General features: G+C 38.4%; 1 protein-coding gene across 1 annotated transcript; it reads left to right on the forward strand.

Moving 5' to 3' along the window:
* The first annotated feature begins 1,221 nt into the window (after positions 1–1,221).
* zglp1 (zinc finger GATA like protein 1) lies at positions 1,222–4,313 on the forward strand. The gene is made up of 4 exons (XM_073851700.1): positions 1,222–2,204; positions 2,294–2,400; positions 3,728–3,821; positions 4,193–4,313. The coding sequence occupies exons 1-4, from the start codon at positions 1,222–1,224 to the stop codon at positions 4,311–4,313; spliced, it is 1,305 nt and encodes a 434-aa protein (XP_073707801.1).
* The last annotated feature ends 16,622 nt before the right edge of the window (positions 4,314–20,935 follow it).

Consider the following 20,935-nt stretch of genomic DNA (forward strand, 5'->3'; position numbering starts at 1 on the left):
TGAATGTGTCTGGAGTATATCATTAATTCATTACAATAAATGAATCCAAGATCTACTTAACTTAGTTTTCTTAAGAGAAAATCACTAAAATAACTGCGAGAGAATCTGAGCTTCCGCAGCACAGGTGAGATCCGGAACACCTGTTCATCACGTCACGTGACTGTCGCTATTACATGTGAAGGGTTCCGTTCGGCGCTGATCTGCTGCAGTGTCTCATGCGGTGAGTTTATTGACATCCGTTCATAATCACACAAACTCATCCTCAGGTTAAACACGCTGCTGATATCTGAGGAACAGGAGCGCGCGCGCGCGCGTGTAGTGATGCTGTGCCGCGCGCGGGAGATTTACTGTTACTTTGTAGCGGCTGCTGAGAGGAAATTCGACGATCTGTTACTTTGTGAGTTTTGATGTATAAGAGCGATTATGAGCGGCGTTTGAAACATTCTAGATCAGAACTAAACTATGAATGACTATAGAGCAAATGTGTCTTCACTTTAAAGTTTTTTTTGTTTGGTTTTTATGATGAAGAGATGCGTCTTCAGTTTTTTCACAATGATCTATACTGCACTGAACAGATGTGTAACTCAAATACATCACTCTGGAAAAGTGTATATTTGTACTAATTGTGCGAAGTAATTATTTGTTTTTAATATGTGTTTTTTTTTTTTTACCACATTTTTAATCAAGGATGCATTAAATTGATCGAAAGTGGCAGTAAAGTAATTTATGATGTTACAAAAAGATTTCTATTTCAAATAAATGCTGTTCTTTTGAATTTTTGTATTAATCTATGAATCCTCAAAAAAATAAAAATGTAGGACTGTTTCCACAAAAATATTGGGCAGCACAACTGTTTTCAACTGATAATAACCAGAAATATTTCTTGAGCAGCAAATCAGCATGTTAGAATGATTTCTGAAGGTTCATGTGACACTAAAGACTGGAGTAATGATGCAGAAAATTCAGCTTCGATCACAGCAATCAATTAGAGTTGAACAGATATTCACATAGAAAATATCTGTTTTAAATTGCAATAATATTTCACTGTTTTTACTTTGTTGATCAAATAATTGCAGCCTTGGTGAGCAAAAGAGACTTTTTTTCACAAACAAACCCAAACGTCTGACTAGTAGTGTGATTAAATTTGTTTGTTTTAATATTTGAATGGCTTCAGTGTCTCAGATTATGTTTCTCTCTTTTCCAGTAAACCAATGAGGGAACATGAGCTGTTCTTCACATGAGCTTGTAGATGATGTGCAGCACCAGCAGGTGATTCAGTCCACCATCCTCCTCCTGCTTCAGGAGGCCACGAAACTCGCTCCACCAGCGGACGACAAGAGCATGAGTTCTGGACCGCCGCACGCTGAGAGTCACGACAGCGGGTCACTCGTCCTCCACAGCCACAAAGACTCAGAGTTCGCCGGCTCTTTCTCTATAATGCATGATGAGTCTGAGCGCAGCAGCAGCGCATGGGAGGTGATGTGTCTGATCAACCAGCAGTGTGAGCGGCTGCTGCAGTCCGGCTCTGAGGATGGAGCTCAGGTGAATCTCGACTCCTCAGACATCACAGAGACCGTGGTCATGTCCAGACCTCCGTTTGAGCCCGTGTGTCCCACTGCTTCCTGCAGCAGCGTCCCGTCTGATACGTGTTTCTCCATCATCTACAGCTCTGAGCCCATAAATGAGCTCACAGATGTGGAGGACCTCAAAGAACCCGGCGATCTGGCCGAGCTCATAAAGACGCACACGGCGGATCACGTCAGAACCAACGAGAAGACAGAAAACATGGCTGAGCTGCACGACGAGCCCAGAGACGAGAGCCGTTCTGATCAGGACGAATCTGTTGTCCTGTCCACAGGGCCTGATAGTCCACCCATCTGTCCTCTTGACTTCACTTCCTGTCTGGTGTCTGAGCGAGACTCTGACAATGTGTGGCTCCCTCTGAACGCCTCTGAAAACACGCAGTCTTCCTCACGGCCAACCGACCTCAACAATAATCTCATAGAGAGCGTGAATAAGGAGCTGCAGGATGGGCAGGATGTTCAGATGGGGTCGCTGGACGCCGGCAGACGGACGCAGAGGAAGCAGCCTCGTCCCGCCCGCAGCCCCGACCCGCAGGACCCCGATGTGCAGGGCGTGACGTTCAGCATGTACCCAGAGCTGGACACGGATCAGAGCAGACTGATCATCACCTCCAACTACAGGTGCAGCTGTTCATCTCCAGAACCTCTGAGGGAGTGAGTATGGTGTATCTCTGTCAAATGGGGTTGATGTTGTCTCCTCCTCTGCTCAGTGAGGAGATCCGGCGCTTGAGGAGAAGCAGGAGCAGCAGGAGCAGCAGGAGCCGCTCTCAGAGGACCAGCAGCTCTGAAGAGGAGAGCGACTCCAGCGGTCTGTCCCGTCAGTACCAGACACAAACACCAGAGGGTGCTCACTCACACTTACACACACACACACACACACACACACACACACACACACACACACACACACACACACACACACACACACACACACACATGTTGGGTTTACATGTTTTATGGGGACATTCCATAGGCGTAATGGTTTTTATACTGTACAAACCGTATTTTCTTTGGCCCTACACCTACCCTACACCTAAACCTAGCCCTCACAGGAGATTGTGCAAACTTTTACTTCCTCAAAAAAACTCATTGTGCATGATTTATAAGCCTGTTTCCTCATGGGGACCTGAGAAATGTCCCCACAAGGTCAAAATCTACTTGTATTCCTATCCTTGTGGGGACATTTGGTCCCCACAACGTGATGAATACCAGGTACACACACACACACACACACACACACGCACACACACACGCACACACACACACACACACACACACTCATCACTAATCCTCACTAGTGATCAAACCTCCCTCACTAAGTGTTAAAGTTAAAGTGTAAGCGCAGCGTTTGTGCTCCAGACATCAATGATTCCCAAGGAAATAGGGCTGATTGTGATTTTGACATTTACATTTATGATAGACTTTAACCTCATTTTCATGTCATCTGAAGCCTTTATTTATAGATATAGCAGTCGACACACTGGAGTTTATTCCATCATGTTCCTGTAGCAATAATTATTACACAATTAAATTATGTAAACAGTACAATGTAGTCTTCTGTAATTTTTATCTAATATCTATCTTTATTATCTAAACAATCCTGCATCCATAAGTCAAAGATTGACATTAAAGTGGTAGTTCCCATGCATGAAAATTCTGTGACCAGTTACTCATCCTGAAGACCTGTGTAAGTTTCTTTTTTTTTCTGTTGAACAAAGATATTTTGAAGAATGTTGGTAACCAAACTGTTGATGGTAGCCACTGACTTTTATATTTATATATATATATATATATATATGTATGTATGTATATATATTTCATACAGTGGAAGTCAATGGGTACCATCAACTGTTTGGCTACATATGATTTAAAATGTCTACTTTTATGTTCGGCATAAAGAAGCAGAAGAACGAAACTCATATAGGTTTGGAACAGTTTGAGGATGACAGTTTTCATTTTTGTGTGAACTTTCCCTTTAATGTTTTTAGTCTTCATTGACTTCATCACACTGCCTTTATTCTTCTGACCAGTTTAAGTTATAAACAGTTTTATTGTGTATGTTGTTGTAAGCGTTGAATCAGTTTGTCTCTCAGCACAGTGGTTATAATGAAAGCAGTTGTTGTTGTGATATGTCTGTTCCTCAGGGAGTAAGATCTGTGCGTCCTGCCGCACGAGGAAGACTCCTCTTTGGAGAGACGCTGAAGACGGGACGCCCCTCTGTAACGCCTGTGGGATCAGGTGCGCCAGCATGTCCTTGCTCTTAATGTGAACGATTCATTCTGCAGAAATAAGTGTTTGTTTATAATCCTTGATCAGAATGCAGTAAATCACCCCGACACAAAAGCAACTTCCTCATGTTTCCTCAATGTTTCTCATAAACCAGATTCATTTGAGTCACTTTCGCCATCCTATTATTGTGGATATACTTTATTATTCTGTTTTGCATTACAGAAGTAAAATAGCTTGTGAAAACCAGTTTATGTCAAAAATACGATGCGCTGTTCATGTTTATTAGTTAGGTTTGTAGAAAGCAAGTTTTTTTTAACAGTGTAGTAAATATTGTTCTGAATGAGGCCTGATTTAGTTGTCATGGACTCTTGTTTTCTCAGGTATAAGAAGTATCGTGTGCGATGTCAGCAGTGCTGGAACATCCCGAAGAAGGAAGCCAACACAAACTCCAAGTGTCTGAAATGCGGCGACGTCCTGAAGCTGAAGTGCAGCAGCTGGTAGGACATTCATAACCTCCTCTCTGCTGTCTGCTGAAACGCTCATATCTGAGTCTCTGGTGTTTGTAGAGACTCTGTTTGCTGAGATGAACACCTCTGAATAGACAGATTCATGGGAGTCTGATAACCGAATCATTCTCAGGGTTTGTTATTGTGAACGGATGGACGAAAGCGTTTGTCCTCGAGCTGTTCGGTCAGTGCAGTATATGACTGTTCGCTTATTTAATTTACACATTTCTCTTGTTTTGTGTCCACATATTTATTGCTAAATATATATTTATTGATTTGTGTATTTTCTTTGGTCACAGACTGATTTGTGTTTCCACTGGCTGTGTTTGTGTTCAGAGGATTTCTGTGCTGGAATGAAATATTAAATTGTATTTATAGTCCTCTGTCTTCAGTGTTTTCTTGAGCTTTATTACACAGATGCTGTATGATCTGATCAATGAGTCTGTGTTTACGTGAATCATATGACAGACACAGATTAATGTGAATGTTTCCTCTAATGGTTGATCTGGTGTGTTTGTGTGAGTGAGGTCAGATCTCAGATCAGCTGTTTGTCAGTGAACAGTCTTCTGTTTTTGGTTCTGGTTTAGTTTGAGGGTTTGTGACTGTGTGTAAATGTCATGGAAGTGAAATGTTTAATTCATTGATTGTCTTTTTTTCACTGTGGGTTCTGGTGTGTTTTTGATCACAAGGCTTTGGTTTAGATGTTCTCTGCTGAATCCAACAGTGATTGAGTTTGGTGTTTGAGTTCTGAGGAGTATAGAAGCAGCGCTGCTGTGTTTTGTTTGTTCTGATTGTGAAGTTTCTGTGAATCTCTGTGTTGTCTCATCATCTGGTGTTCTCTTTGTTTAGATGAGGGTTTAGTGGTGATAGGAAAATTAGAAAATAAAAGCATTGAAATATAGTTCTTCTGTGTTCGCTCTCAAAACCTTTGCATCCAAATCCAAGATAAAGCTCAGTGAGGTGCTTAGTTGTGTTTGTCAGAACCGATGCCAGACTACCATTTTTTTTTTTTTTTTTTACATTTATTTATTTCAGCGCTTTTAAAAATAATAGTGTCAATAGTGCAAAAGTTCCATGTTGCAGTAAAGTCAGATATGCAAAGGACTCATCTGGTTCACGTGGTCTTGAGATGGATTTGAGATTATTTTTGAGATGGCGGTTTTGCAAATGCTAGAAATGTGCCATTCGAATTAAATTAGCTATCGAATAGCACATCTACAGTCGTGGCCAAAAGTTTTGAGAATTACATAAATATTGGAAATTGGAAAAGTTGCTGCTTAAGTTTTTATAATAGCAATTTGCATATACTCCAGAATGTTATGAAGAGTGATCAGATGAATTGCACAGTCCTTCTTTGCCATGAAAATGAAGAATGAAGAATGGCAGACTTGACATGTTAAAAGGAGGGGGATGCTTGAAATCATTGTTCTTCCATTGTTAACCATGGTGACCTTCAAAGAAATGCATGAAGCCATCATTGCGTCGCATAAAAATGGCTTCACAGGCAAGGATATTGTGGCTACTAAGATTGCACCTAAATCAACAATTTATAGGATCATCAAGAACTTCAAGGAAAGAGGTTCAATTCTTGTTAAGAAGGCTTCAGGGCGTCCAAGAAAGTCCAGCAAGCGCCAGGATGGTCTCCTAAAGAGGATTGAGCTGCGGGATCGGAGTGCCACCAGTGCAGAGCTTGCTCAGGAATGGCAGCAGGCAGGTGTGAGCGCATCTGAACACACAGTGAGGACAAGACTTTTGGAAGATGGCCTGGTGTCAAGAAGGACAGCAAAGAAGCCACTTGTCTCCAAAAAAAACATCAGGGACAGATTGATCTTCTGCAGAAAGTATGGCGAATGGACTGCTGAGGACTGGGGCAAAGTCATATTCTCCGATGAAGCCTCTTTCCGATTGTTTGGGGCATCTGGAAAAAGGCTTGTCCGGAGAAGAAAAGGTGAGCGCTACCATCAGTCCTGTGTCATGCCAACAGTAAAGCATCCTGAGACCATTCATGTGTGGGGTTGCTTCTCATCCAAGGGAGTGGGCTCACTCACAATTTTGCCCAAAAACACAGCCATGAATAAAGAATGGTACCAAAACACCCTCCAACAGCAACTTCTTCCAACAATCCAACAACAGTTTGGTGAAGAACAAGGCATTTTCCAGCACGATGGAGCACCGTGCCATAAGGCAAAAGTGATAACTAAGTGGCTCGGGGACCAAACCGTTGACATTTTGGGGCCATGGCCTGGAAACTCCCCAGATCTTAATCCCATTGAGAATTTGTGGTCAATCCTCAAGAGGCGGGTGGACAAACAAAAACCCACTAATTCTGACAAACTCCAAGAAGTGATTATGAAAGAATGGGTTGCTATCAGTCAGGATTTGGCCCAGAAGTTGATTGAGAGCATGTCCAGTCCAATTGCAGAGGTCCTGAAAAAGAAGGGCCAGCACTGCAAATACTGACTCTCTGCATAAATGTCGTGTAATTGTCGATAAAAGCCTTTGAAACGTATGAAGTGCTTGTAATTATATTTCAGTACATCACAGAAACAACTGAAACAAAGATCTAAAAGCAGTTTAGCAGCAAACTTTGTAAAAACTAATATTTGTGTCATTCTCAACTTTTGGCCACGATTCTAGTTTCCTAACTAATGACGAAGAATTGACAGAGCAGCCATTGAGTATTAGACTGTGTTTTAGGTTATTACATGCAGAGGTTTTAGGTCCAATAATTAACACTCTGTTTTTTCAGAATTTAGCAGTAAGAAATTACTCGTACAAATCAACTTTGCATTCCGTTAAGAAATATAGAGCTGAGTATCATCAGCATAACAGTGAAAGCTAACACCATGTTTCCTGATGATATCTCCCAAGGGTAACATATAAAGTGTTAAAAGTAATGGCCCTAGTACTGAGCCTTGAGGTACTCCATACTGCACTTGTGATTGATATGACACCTCTTCATTCACTGACACCAACTGATGGCTGTCAGATAAGTACGATTTGAACCATGCCAATGCACTTCCACTAATGCCAACATAATTTTCAAGTCTATACAAAAGAATGATGAGGTGATGATAAGAGCAGGTCATTTGTAACTGCAATAAGAGCAGTCTTAGTACTATGATACGGTCTAAAACCTGACTGGAAATCTTCACAGATATCATTTTTCTGTTTTTTTTTTTTTCATTGAGAAATCATATCGGTCTGTTTGTCAGAACTCAATACTGGGAGGACAGGACACAAGTGTTTTGCTAGTAAAAGAAAGTTCCAAAAAGTACAGCTTACACCTTTTGAAACAATAAAATCTGATTTCATCTCATCTCATGTTTTCCATCATCATGTCCATTTGGGGACTCCATGAAAGGCTTTTGTGTGTCTGCTTGTTTTGACTCTGCTTGTGGGGATCAAATGTCCTCACTTTTATTGTGAAGTACTTTGACAACCCTCTAGTCAGACACTTGACTGCTCCTCACTAGTTAATGGGAAGGTTTAGGAGTAGGGCTTGGGTTAGATGTTAGAAAATATCATTAACCTGATAGAAAATCAGTGGAGTCTATGCAATATCTTCACTAAGATGAGATCAGATGAGCCAAACAATCATGAGTGTGTGATCAAGATGGTTATGTGTTTGTCTGCGGCTCATCTGCGTCCTCTGCTGGACGAGGCTTGAACCCTGAAAGACAAACACATGAAACATTGAAAGGCAGGAAAAGAGTGATGATCTCCAGATATGAAGCTGTGTCAGCAGATTAAGAGAGAGAGAGTGAGTGTGATTCTGTTCTCACTTCATCACCCGACTGCCGTCGCTGAACTCCAGAAACTGGAGACGTGTGGAGGAGCAGCTCTGTCCTGAACTCCAGCAGGACGTTTCGTCATCCGTCAGTTTAAAGCTGGTTTTATAGAGGAACAGGAGTGTGTTCTTCCGGACGGGTCACGACGGTGTCTGTCAAGGTCACAAATAATAAAATGTGACTAAAACTAGAGCAGTTCAGTCACACACTAATGAGTGTACATTAATTAGATGAACCAAATGTCAGTCGTCTTGGATTTATGCTGTCAGAAATAACCCTTTATCTTTATATGCATGACATCAGAAAGTTGCAGAAGTCATGTTTACTGTTCAACTGCAATAAACGCTCTTTCTGAGCTGTGAGTTGCATTTTTGTCTTTTATAGTTCAATGAATTGATAATCTCAGGCATTTAAGAACAAAGGGATTCCTTGTTATTTAAAACTCCTGCTGTCCTTCTGAACGATGCTGAAGCGAGTTTGTCCCTGTCCCGTGGGCCCCGCCCCGTCAATCGGAAGCCCGGCGGGCCCTTCGCAGCGCATTAAGAAATGAGTTATGAATAATGAGCGTTCGTGCGCTCACACCTGCGCCCGCGCCACATATATCCTGTTTGGAAAATGGCCGACGCTCTCGCCGAAGCGCTCGACATCGAGCCTCCCGCCCTCCGGCGCTCCAACAGGAAGTGTGGACAGGAAACAGCTGTCCCTGACATCCTCCCTCTGCTGCTCCAGGTGCATCCTGGGTACTCGACGCGCTCTATCTGTGAGCGTGGTTCGCGTTCGCTGAGCGATCTGTGCTGATCGTGTTCAGATGCTGTCGTGAGCTCTGGTGAATCTGTGGTGGATCGGCCGCTCGGGCGAGTCTGATTCTTACTGTGTCTCACGCCAGAGCGGTCACGCGTGACGGATATATTTAATCACACACACACACACAGGTGTGAGCAGCACAGTGGTTTTTGCATCTTATCAAACCGCTCTGTGTGCAACCAGCTCTTGCTGGAGTTCATGAGAGCAGATCTATGTGTTCAGGGCCTGTATTCACAAAACATCTTAAGGTTAAAAGTAACTCCTAACTTTAGCAGGAAGTCTTAAAAATAATGGGCGTGTCCAGGGCCAGCTCCAGGCATGGGCAGTGATTAAAACCAATCTGAAGCGGACTGTATCTTGAGAAATATAGCTGGAGACTGCCCCAACAGTAATAAAATAACACCAGAAAATTGCAGTATTTTTTTATTATCCGAATGCAATGCGCTGAATTCACGCGGAGGCTTCAGTCTGTTGCGTAAAAGCATAGACCGACAACGAGAGAAAGGGCTGAAATATTTGCGCGCTATCATGGGGAGCTTGTGAGTTACGGGAGTTTAATACATGACTACTGTATGTTTTATAGCTTACCACTGAAATTACCTGAGCGGTTCAATAATATTCTAAAAATTCCCACTCATTCAATAACGTGCATTCATTGCCTGGATGGGGCAAGAACATAATATAAGCGTCTAAAATGCAAGTACTCGCCTCTACAGTTCGGTTGAAAGCTTACCCCTTTTGGCTTGCTGTTAATTCTGAATGAAAACTGAAAGTAAGAGCTTGTGCGATGAAAGTTGCGTTCCTTACTATGGCAAAAGTTGGTTCGACTGAAAGAAACGTAGCGTTCCCCTTCTATAACGTAAATGTCCAACAATATTCAGTGATGAAAACTATAAAAAAATGTTGGTCAAATTTTGCCGTTTTGAATGAAAAGCAGGTCTGTCATTTAATTGATTTATGAAATTCAAAATTGATTATGACGACAACAGCATTGTTCTGTTTTGCGTTTTCAACAATTCAAGTGAAATTAAATAGGTGCATATTTTAAAATAAAATATTATTTGCAGATCAGATTGATTACTTTACAGAAATTCTTATTCTTGTTCTTTTATGGTTTTTCTTCTTTTAATTTATGCCCCTAGATAAATCTATTTAAATCATTTGTTTAGTTTCTTTAAATAAATACCACTGCCATAGTGGTTTGGTCTTCATATTTTCCTCAAAAGAAGTGGTCCCTCCAGTATAAAAAAGTTAGTTGAAAAGAATCACCAGTTATCCAGAGAAAGAGAATCCCCCCCCCACCCCTTTTTTTGTTGTTGTTACTATTCACAAAAGAAAAACATATATATAGTTTAATATACCAATATCTACAGTATAAATAAAAAAATCTTTTCAATTCTTTAAAAATCAGACAATGTGATTTTCTGGATTCTTTTTTTTTTTCTTTCTCATTTTGTCTCATAGTTGAGGTATACCTATGATGAAAATTATAGGCCTCTCTCATCTTTTTAAGTGGGAGAACTTGCACAATTGGTGGCTGAATAAATACTTTTTTGCCCCACTGTATATACAACCTCCAAAACTTTTGTCTGTCATAAAAAAAAAAAACTGATCCGGTTTGTTTTTGTTCTGCTTTTCTGCATTAGTAGCAAACGTTTTGTGAGGTGCTTTGACCGTTTAGATCCACCGTACAAGCGAACTCCAAAATCCAGAATTGCGTCTGACAAGTTCACCCACTTCCGTTTGCAGCACAAAGCACTGTAAAGGTCCTTGTACACTGAGTTCACAGAAATTAGTGGTTTTCTTTGTCAAATGTGGCTCCAGTAACGCTAGCAGAGCATCAAAGTTTATTGACATTAAGTAAACTTTGAAATGCCCGGGATAATCCCGCAGCTCCTTAATAAGGACAGTCGCACCAGCGGTTAATGAGCGGGGATTATCTTCAGGAGTAGTTCTCAGTGCCACTGACTTGCATTTCTTTGGAAATTATGTTTTATTTAATTTATAAAACTGTTTCTTTGATGTAATTCTTTTTATTTAATGGAAAGCAAATTAAAGAGACGCGATGTCATGTCAGTCACCTAAACGAGACACATTGGCCTATTCACTACGATTATATATTTAATTTTTACTTCTAAAATGTAAGAAATATTGTATACATGTTTAAACGGTTATATATGTTGTATTAAGAACTGTTTAACGAAAATAAAGGCAATTAGGCAAAGAAAAAAAAAGGAAAATGAATATGAATATTGAATATATTTTATAAATAGACTGTAGACATGTTATTTTTATTTTTAGTTATTTTTTTTTTTTTTTTTTCAAAATCATGGTAGGAGAATAATGATATCTATTTTAAAAATAAAATTGTTATTCTCCATTTACCCAGAATCACGCAGCTGTAGTTGGTCATTTATCCACATGTAATGTAAACAAATAAATGACTTTAATTTTAGTTAAAACATCAAAGATCTGGTCAGTGCATCCAGAACATTCTACAAATATATTTACATATTTATGTGCCTAATAAAAATACCCTGCAATTGTACTTTTGGTATACTAAACTGGTAGTAAATCTGAACAACTAATTTTTTGCTTATTGCACCAATTTAATTTAATTTAATTTAAATAATTGTGTGGAAGTAGTGCTAAAGTCCAACTAAAGATATAGCTACTGTATATTTGATTGCACCTGTACTTTAAATATCTTTCATTTACAGACATACAAAATGTATTATACAGAAATCATACAGTCTTTATTAATAGTGATATTAAACACATTAGGCATAATATTAAGAAATGTGCATTGTGCAATAACAAAATACTCCAAATGAAGATAAATTGTAATTTTATATCAGTAAGTGATATATCAATAAATATGTTAATGGATTTGAATTTTACTTGGTATGAAATTAATGTATTTTAAATAAACTATGGGGCTAAGCCTCTTATTTCTCCCAACTCCTTATAGCTTACTAAAACTGAAACTAAACTAGGCCTATATAAAGACTAAATAGAAATGTGTTCACTAAACAAAACTAAACTAAAATTAAGAAGAAGAAAAATTTAAATGAATAAAAATGAAACTGAATTTTATATCAAAATTAAAAACAACATCAAAATAAAAACAAATTTAAAAATGGCAAAAATAACAGCCTAGGTAGGAATGCCTTTCATTGGTGCATAATGAGGGGGATTCGCCAAATGTGTTAAAATTAAAATTGTAGCCTACATAATTTGTGCAATTACTTTTATTTAAAATAACGTTTAACAGTCATGGATCAAGTTCTATTTTGTAGTAATGTTAATGTAAATCATACACTGTCAGAATAAAAATATTGCATTTTAAGTGTCACTGGCAGCCCTTTGTGAAGCTAAGTATGTTCAACAATAGGTTTTGTAGTTAACACTACAGTAAACACATTTTACCCTTGTGTAAAAAATATCATTTAATAAGCTGCAATTAAGACATTGAATGTTAAAATGCATTTCAGATATAAAGTTAAGGAGCTATCATTACAGTTTTACTCATAGTAATTTAATCATTAAGTTTAGAAGTATTGTATTGGTATCGATGATACTGGCCTTAAAAGTATTGGTATCATATCAACACAAAATGAGTGGTAATGCCCATTCCTACCACTAGATTAGTTTTAATCTCTGTGGTGTTCCAACCTTCAGTGTTAAAGCTTACATCTAGACAGCTGCATCTTAGCATCCGACACACATGCTACCCATGTTAAATGTGGTGCCTAGAAAGATAAATAAAGTATAGCGATTTAATTATGTACAGGAAAAATTACAATTATTAAAATTGGGAACGGAGAATGGGACGTATTGCGCATGCATGAGTTGCGTATGATGCAAGCACATGACTCACGGACGAAGGAGAAAAGTGGCAAACACGCGCACCACAGACCGATGGGTTAAAAGGGATGTAAAAGGTTCATTCGGTTTAAAATTAATTTAAATATGGTTAAAAACAAGCTTATAATATTTGATGGTAGATGATGATGATGAATTATTTTAGAGCGATGATTGGTGATAATCTGAGCCCCGATGTTAGCTGATCGTGAAGATGAACCTGAACCTGCAGGTGTTTAACAAACGGGATTTGGTGAGTTATCTGTGTTTTATTTTATGTTGCTGTATGTTTCAAAGATCGTTTACATATTTTCTCAATGTTAATATGAATTATTGTGAACCGTTGAATGATGTATTCTGTTTAGTTATGAATATTACTTTTTTCAACTGCTTACACACGAAATCTTAGTTTTCAATTTTATTGAACACTAATCACAATTCTCTGTGTAACACCCAAAAATCTAAGAGGAATTATCTTGATTTCCTTTTTCAAACACAACCGATCAAAATGCCACACTAATTCATCAGTGCCTCACACTAACTCCTAAACACTCATTGCTTTACTTTACACCAACTAATCATGTCTTTAGAATAGACCTTGGAAATATGCTTTAGAATAATCACCTTTTTCAAATTTATGTTTGGTTTCTGTCCAACTGCACATAGTTGATATACACTACCAGTCAAAAGTTTCTGAACAGTATTTTTTTTTTAATCTCTTCTGCTCACCAAGCCTGCATTTATGTGATCTAAAATACAGCAAGAGCAGTAATATTGAGATATATTTTATATTTTAAACATTTTAATTTATTCCTGTGATCAAAGCTTCATTTTAGCATCATTACTCCAGTCTGATCCTTCAGAAGTTTTTCTAATATGCTGACATTTATTTTTGTTATTATAAATTTAAAACAGTTGAGTACAAATTAATACTTTTATTTACCAAGGATGGTTTAAATTGATCAAAATTAATAAGGCCATTCATATTGTTACAAAAAAAATTCTATTTCAGATAAATGCTGTTCTTCTAAACTTTCTATTCACAGGAATAGAATAGGAATAAATTTCATTTTAGAACATTCAAATAGAAAAGTTATTTTAAATGGTACATTTTTTATTAATTTTTACTGTTTTTTGCTGTACTTTGGATCAAATAAATGCAGTGAGCAGAAGAAAAAAAAAAAAAAATCTTACTGTTCAAAAACTTTTGACTAGTAGTGTATTTATTTTTGTTATCGTTTCGCAACCACAAATACTTACAGTAAAAAAAAGTTCAATCTTGCTATTTTGATTTCTCAACATTTGCGATTTTTCTTGATATTTTTTTTTACAGTTTTTTTTTCAACTGCTTATCAATTTTTCTTGATTTTATTTTATTTTTTTTAACAATCCTCAATCTTATACAGAAATGTAGATAGGAGCTCATTAAAAAGAGCTTTAGGTTTTGAATAACTGTGTATATGATATATCCAAAAATATCCTATTATGGCAAAGGTGTTTGCAACGTAAGACAAACGTTTGCTTTTGAGACGTGTTTGAGATATTTTGAATGCAGTGCTTTATTTTGCAAGAGATGTGAGGCATTTTGTGTGTGCAATTCTTGGAGTTTTGAAAACGTGTGAAAGCAGTTGAAAAACCTGTAATTTGCACATCCTCAATATTCTGGTAAGAGGACACTTGTTCGTTATGAAAGTTGAGATGCATGTGTAAACCGTTAAAAGAGCAAGAAAAGTTTAAAAGATATTGCATTGAATGTTTTACTGCTTTGGTAAAACAGGTCAGGTTTACTGCTTGAGTTGAAACCCCTCATGGATTTGAGGGAGCGAGCACCCAAACTTGAATTCTGATCTCTGAACCTGGAAGGATACATCTTTGCTGTGACACGTGGAGGATTCGTGGCATCAACTTTGTTACGTCCACTTTCTTCAGCTGGACATTCTCTTACCTGAATTTTACCGGAATCTGCACACCTTAAAGGGCATTTTGCACTATTTTCAAAAGACAATTAACAAAAAGAATAGCCCTAACAAGGGTATATTAAATTGAGTGTCAACGAGTGCGAGTCAAATGTACATTTTGGGATTTTAATTGTCAGTTCTGGTTTGCTTGAATTGTTGCATTGATTTGTGTTTATATGCTGTGTTGCTTTGTTAATGGGAATTTCTTTGGTTTGTTTAAAATGGTGTAAGAAATTCTACATCTAAAAGCAAAATAGGATAAGAATCCTGAAACTGGTTCATTGCTCCAACTTACGTTTAGGGCACTTGTTACATAAATTTTTGGCGAGCCAGCCAGGAGACCACTGGTAGTAAATATCTTCTGGATGAGTTCCTGAAAAGAGAATAAAACAAAAGGGTAGATTCCACAGACTTGAGATTGCGTTAATTTTAAAAAACATGGATATTGTTGAAAGTGAGAAGGTCGAAGTTGCAAACTCGTTGATAGTTCATGGGTTGACAGGCGCTGAGCTTGACGAGGCCTTAGTTGAATTTTTGAACAAACACGGACGTGTTCGTAGACATCTGAGAGTAGATGACCCACAGTCACCTTTTCATAGAGATGTTATTGTAGAATATGAAAGCTGTTCTGCCCTGGTAACTCTCAAGCCGATATTGCCATACACTTTTAGAAGCCCTCTCTTACGTCATAACACTTTTGTCAAGTGCCTATGTACCAGCAGCAAACAAACAAGCAACCGCCTGTTATTTTGCTAAGTTGCCTAAGTTGACTTTTGAGGAACTTCTGAGAGAACAGTTATCTCAAGCTACTTCATCCAGTGATGAACTTTTAACAGATGAGAATGTGCCAAATCTTTCCTTAGGGTCTGGTAGTCCTATGCATGATCCTCCTACCTCATTCAAGGAAATGAAAAATGTAGAAGGGTGTCAAAGCCTGTTCAGTGCTGTTTGAAAGGAGAACATCAAATTCTGATGTGGTTGATGTAAATCCACCTGAAATCCAGCGTGTGATAGTTGAACACCTACAGTAATTAAGAATGAAGGAATCTCTTACATGCACCTTTCAGAGTGTTCTCTGGGAAAATTCCACATCTGAGCGCTGAAGTTGATTATGATGCTTGGAGAAAGAGTGTTAAACTGATTCTTCAGGATCCTTCATTTTCTGATTTACACCGTTCCAGGAAAATATTAGACAGTTTGTTACCTCCAGCATCAGAAATTGTGAGACATTTGGGTGCAACAGCCCCACCTAATGCATACCTAGACATTCTGGATTCTGTCTTTGATGCAGTCGAGGACGGGGATGATCTTTTGCGAAATTCTTAAACACGCTGCCAAATGCTGGAGAAAAGCCCTCTGCGTATCTACAGCGCAATTATCTTCCTCTTATTGAGTCTCTTTCTGTGAGTTCAGACGCAATTTCTGAGACCTATGAGTGCCTTGAAGGACTTCCAGTTGTTCCTCAACTGACAGTGCAAGAGCTGAAAGACAAACAAAGAGCTGATAAAGCTATACAGGAAGTAATCTTACAACTGAAATCAGGAAACCCGTCCTTACCTGTACTTGGGAAAGAGTTGCCGGAACTCCCATTCCTCCTGCAAGAGTGGAAAAAGTTAGAGCTGAGGAATGGCATTCTTTATAGGAGGAGAGTGGTCAGTGATCATACGACTTACCAGCTTGGTCTCCCCAAAGATCTGAGGCCTATTGTCACGGAGCAACTGCATGCCGTTGTGCTTTGTTAATGGGAATTTCTTTGGCTTGTTTAAAATGGTGTAAGAAACTGTAAAAGCAAAATAGGATAAGAATCCTAAACTCCAAAAACAGTGAGGCTTAATAACTGTCAATGCATAGCAAGATCAAATCAAAGCTTTTCAAAATTACTACAATTTAAGGAAACAGAAATAAATTAGATCATAGCTTTATTTAAGAGAAGAAAAGGAAATCAAATCTTATTACAAGAAGGATAGAAAGACAATACAGAATTCGTCTTTTGTGTATAAACTTTATCTTTCTTATATATTGGATTATCCTCTTTACATGATTTTGGGATTTTATTTACTGCCATCATTCTTTCCTTGAAACTGGTCCATTGCTCCAATTTACATTTAGGGCACTTGTTACACAGACTTATACAAACACACACACTCAACTCTGTATAGCTATGTTTGTGAGGACATACATTGACACAATGCAATCTCTAGCTCCTTCCCCTAAACCTATCCATCAGAACTAAGTGCCTCACCCAAACCCTTACTCTAAACCTAACCTTTACCCCATTTCAACCTGATCCCTAAAACAAGTCTTGACCCTCGAACAGGCCTTTAAAGGGGTCTCAGAAAGTGAGAATCCACCCAAAATTGTCCTCACTCCGATGGTCTAAAACTCAAAGCAGCCCTCACAAAGATAGCTGTAAAAGTACACACACACACACACACACACACACACACACACTCTCTCTCTCTCTCTCTCTCTCTCTCTCTCTCTCTCTCTCTCTCTCTCTCTCTCTCTCTCTCTCTCTCTTATTGCCCTAAACAATTAAGCCTTACTGATCTGTATCTCTGACACACAATAGTGTTTACGTGGATGGAGGAAATGTGTCTCAAACACAAGTGTGAGTGAGCAAGAGATGTTTGCATATTGCACATGAAGTGTGTGTGTGTGTGTGTGTGTGTGTGTGTGTGTGTGTGTGTGTGTGTGTGTGTGTGTGTGATGTCATTCTCTCGCTCTTGTCCTCTTCATAACCCTTTGTCTGCTAGTTAGATCATTTACACTGATGAAAAGTGATTATCCATGAAATGTAAACACACTCACAAAGACAGAGTCATTTATTGCTGCTTTGTTGTTTCGTGTTTAGACAGGCGGACAATACGAGCCACTTCTGATTCAAACAATTGCTGCGATTTCTTCCCTCGTGAGGAAACGCTGGCTGCTATAATTACCATCAGTTTGACTTTCACACAAAGAGTGTCTAACCCGATGAGACGGCTCATCACAACAGCTGATTTACTGACCTTTATCTACTCGATCTTTGTGTTTTGTGATTGTGTGATATTGTTTATCATCTGTCTGTTGTTTACATGTGGACTGGGGCTAGTTGTCACACTGGTTTTAACAGTGAAATTCTGTTTGGACTTAAACAAAATCTGCTGGATGAAGCACTAAAAGGCCAAAGTTTTGATAGCCACACACTGTCTAATAAGAGGAGAGTTAATGAGCTGAAGTGAATGGGCTGGTTCAAGCTGATGTAAATTAAACGCGCCAAAAACTAAACGATCTAAGGTGTGTATTTCATGAGAAATGATTCAGACACTGTGATATGCAGCAAATGTTTTAAAATGGTTGACATAGTGACACTCATTACCTGGTTCTTGCCTTAAAAAATGGGTATATTATGTGCGTTGTTAACAAATTACACTAACGGTTTGGTCAACCTCTACCTATGGGAAGCCTCCCCCCTCTGCTTTTTTCACAAATCACCCGCTCAGTGTGGACGACCCCTGGCCCAGTCATACCAGGACATGCAGTAAGTCAGGAGAGGTGTCTATTTTACCAGAGAAGGCAAATATGGTAATATTTCTGGAAAATAATTGCTGAAATTTGAAGCTGTTAAATTATTGTAGTTGGCTTGGGTGGCTTAGGTTTTATTGTTGTGTTTTGTATTTACTTAAATGTTAATGTATACTTTAAACTTTTAATACATTGTTCAATTTAAAGAACTTTAAAGAAATTATATTCTTGTGTCATCCACCATTTTTTGGCTTTTTTAAATGTAGTGATTTGGCACCGGTATCAAAAACCTAACCTAACAACTCCACTCTTGAAGCTCTGTTGTGCATCTGACTGAACGCTGAAGACACTCGTATGTATTTTTGAAAATGGAAAGAAGCATTTCTCAGTGTGGTTAAAACGCGTCTTAATTTAACACTGAGGCAAATCTCCACAGATGTGACGGCAAACTGCAGTCGACAGACCGTGACACAGCTGCTATACACACACACACACACACACACACGCGCACACGTGCGCGCACACACACACACACACACACACACAGACACACACATATTCACATACGCTCACAAAATTTCTGCCAGAGTGTAACAACACACCAGGTGTGTGAACATTGTGATAAAGTCACATTAATTCACATTTATTTTTCCTTTTTGTTGTTTCTTTGGTACTTTGGATTTTTGTCATTTTTGTGCATTTGTATATATTCTTCACTGTGGACGAACTCTCTGGCACTGTAAAAAAAAAATTCACCTTGCACGAAAGTGCTTCTGTGAGTAAGCCATCATTTTTTACATTCTTCACAGACTCACATTTTTTCCCCGAAGGTGAGCTGGTGAGCTTGTCTTCACCACAACATATATGTGTTCTTACTCTTGTTCTACTGATAATCAATCCAGATTATTCTAATTAGGAAATAATATGCATAAAGGCACCCAGACGGTGTCCTTAAGCGGTCTTTCTGTACAGATTCACCTGTCTTCACCTCCAGAGCATCAGTGAAGCTGTACTTGAAGACCCTGTCTGGTTTTTAATATCTTCTGGTAAATCAGAATGTGCTTTTCATCATCATGCTTTGAGCCTCAGTTTGCCAGCTGTGTTGTGTTGTCATGTCACTCTTGTTTTATTTGTGTTTTTAGTCCTGTTGCAATTAATTGCATCCAAAATAAAAGTTATTGTTTACATGATGTGTATGCACTGTTATATTTATTATGTGTATATTAGTGGTGGGCCGTTATCGGCATTAACGTGCTGCGTTAACGTGAGACTCTTATCGGGTGATTAAAAAAAATATCGCCGTTAATCTATTCTCAAAGTTGGGTTGGTAGCTGGGTCTATACTACGCAAGCTATGATGACTTTCACCTTGATATTTTAGCGCGGATGTAAACCTGGCCGAATTGCACTGTAGGGGGCGAGAACGAGTTTTCAAACCTGTGTGTATACCTACTGTGAAATTACCACATCAAACACGCGTGCTAACATGGATGCAGCTATGAAGCCGCCGGGTTTGCTTCAGGGCAGGTGCGTTGCTAGACCCTTTTTACTGGGGCACGTGCGTGAGTTATAATTTACTTTGATAATCCCGAAATAAAGACATTAAACTATATGCAACAACTGAATTGACGCTTCTAAAAGCAACGCAGTTTAACTATGCAGATATGTCCGTGCGCATCTGTGTATTTAACTGCAACGCGCACTCACGCAGCCTTTTACGCAGAAGTACATGCAGTGTAGGAATAGTTGGTCACACAAGTTTGTAGTTAATTGTGTTGTAAATGTAATTGTCAAGCAGTTTGTGATGCATTTTGGAAACAGGAGATGAGCTCTGGTCTAATGCGCCACCTGGTTTGAGAAACCCGTTCTCAAAGACTTACTTTTAGTCATTATTTGGGTAGCACATATTCTGAATGCCTTCGGCAGAATTCAAATTAGCCATTTTAATCTAGATTAATTCCAAGATTACAGTGAGATTAATCTAGATTTAAAAAAAAAAAATTAAAATAATCTATGCCCACCACTAGTGTATACAATACACACACATGCATGTATATGTTTAGAAAAAAAGTGCACAGTACATGTACATATGTGACCCTGGACCACAAAACCAGTCATAAGGTTAAATTTGACAAAACTGAGATTTATACATAATATGAAAGCTCAATAAATAAGCTTTCTATTGATGTATGGTTTGTTAGGATTGGACAATATTTGACTGAGATACATCTATTTGATAATCTGGAATCTGAGGATGCAAAAAAATCAAAAAGACTGAGAAAATCACCTTTTAAAGTTGTCCAAATTAAGTTCTTAACAATGCATATTACAAATCAAAAATTACATTTGGATATGTTTACAGTTGCAATTTTACAAAAAATCTTCATGGAACATGATCTTTACAATTTCTTAATGATTTTTGGCATAAAAGAAAAATCAAAAATGTTGACCCATGCAATGTATTTTTAGCTATTGCTACAAATATACCCCAGCGACTTAAGACTGGTTTTGTGGTCCAGGGTCACATATATTATGTAAACAACAACTTTTATTCTGGATGCAATAAATCATGATTAATCATTTGACAGCACACATTTTTTTTATTACTTTTTTTGAAGGTTACTCATTCTGAAGATGTGATCTCGGTGTAAATGTGGTTTCAAGTGGTTCTTGTTTTAATAGTACATTTTTTAA

This window comes from Garra rufa, chromosome 12 (genome assembly GCF_049309525.1).
Source record: "Garra rufa chromosome 12, GarRuf1.0, whole genome shotgun sequence".
Lineage (NCBI taxonomy): Eukaryota > Metazoa > Chordata > Actinopteri > Cypriniformes > Cyprinidae > Garra > Garra rufa.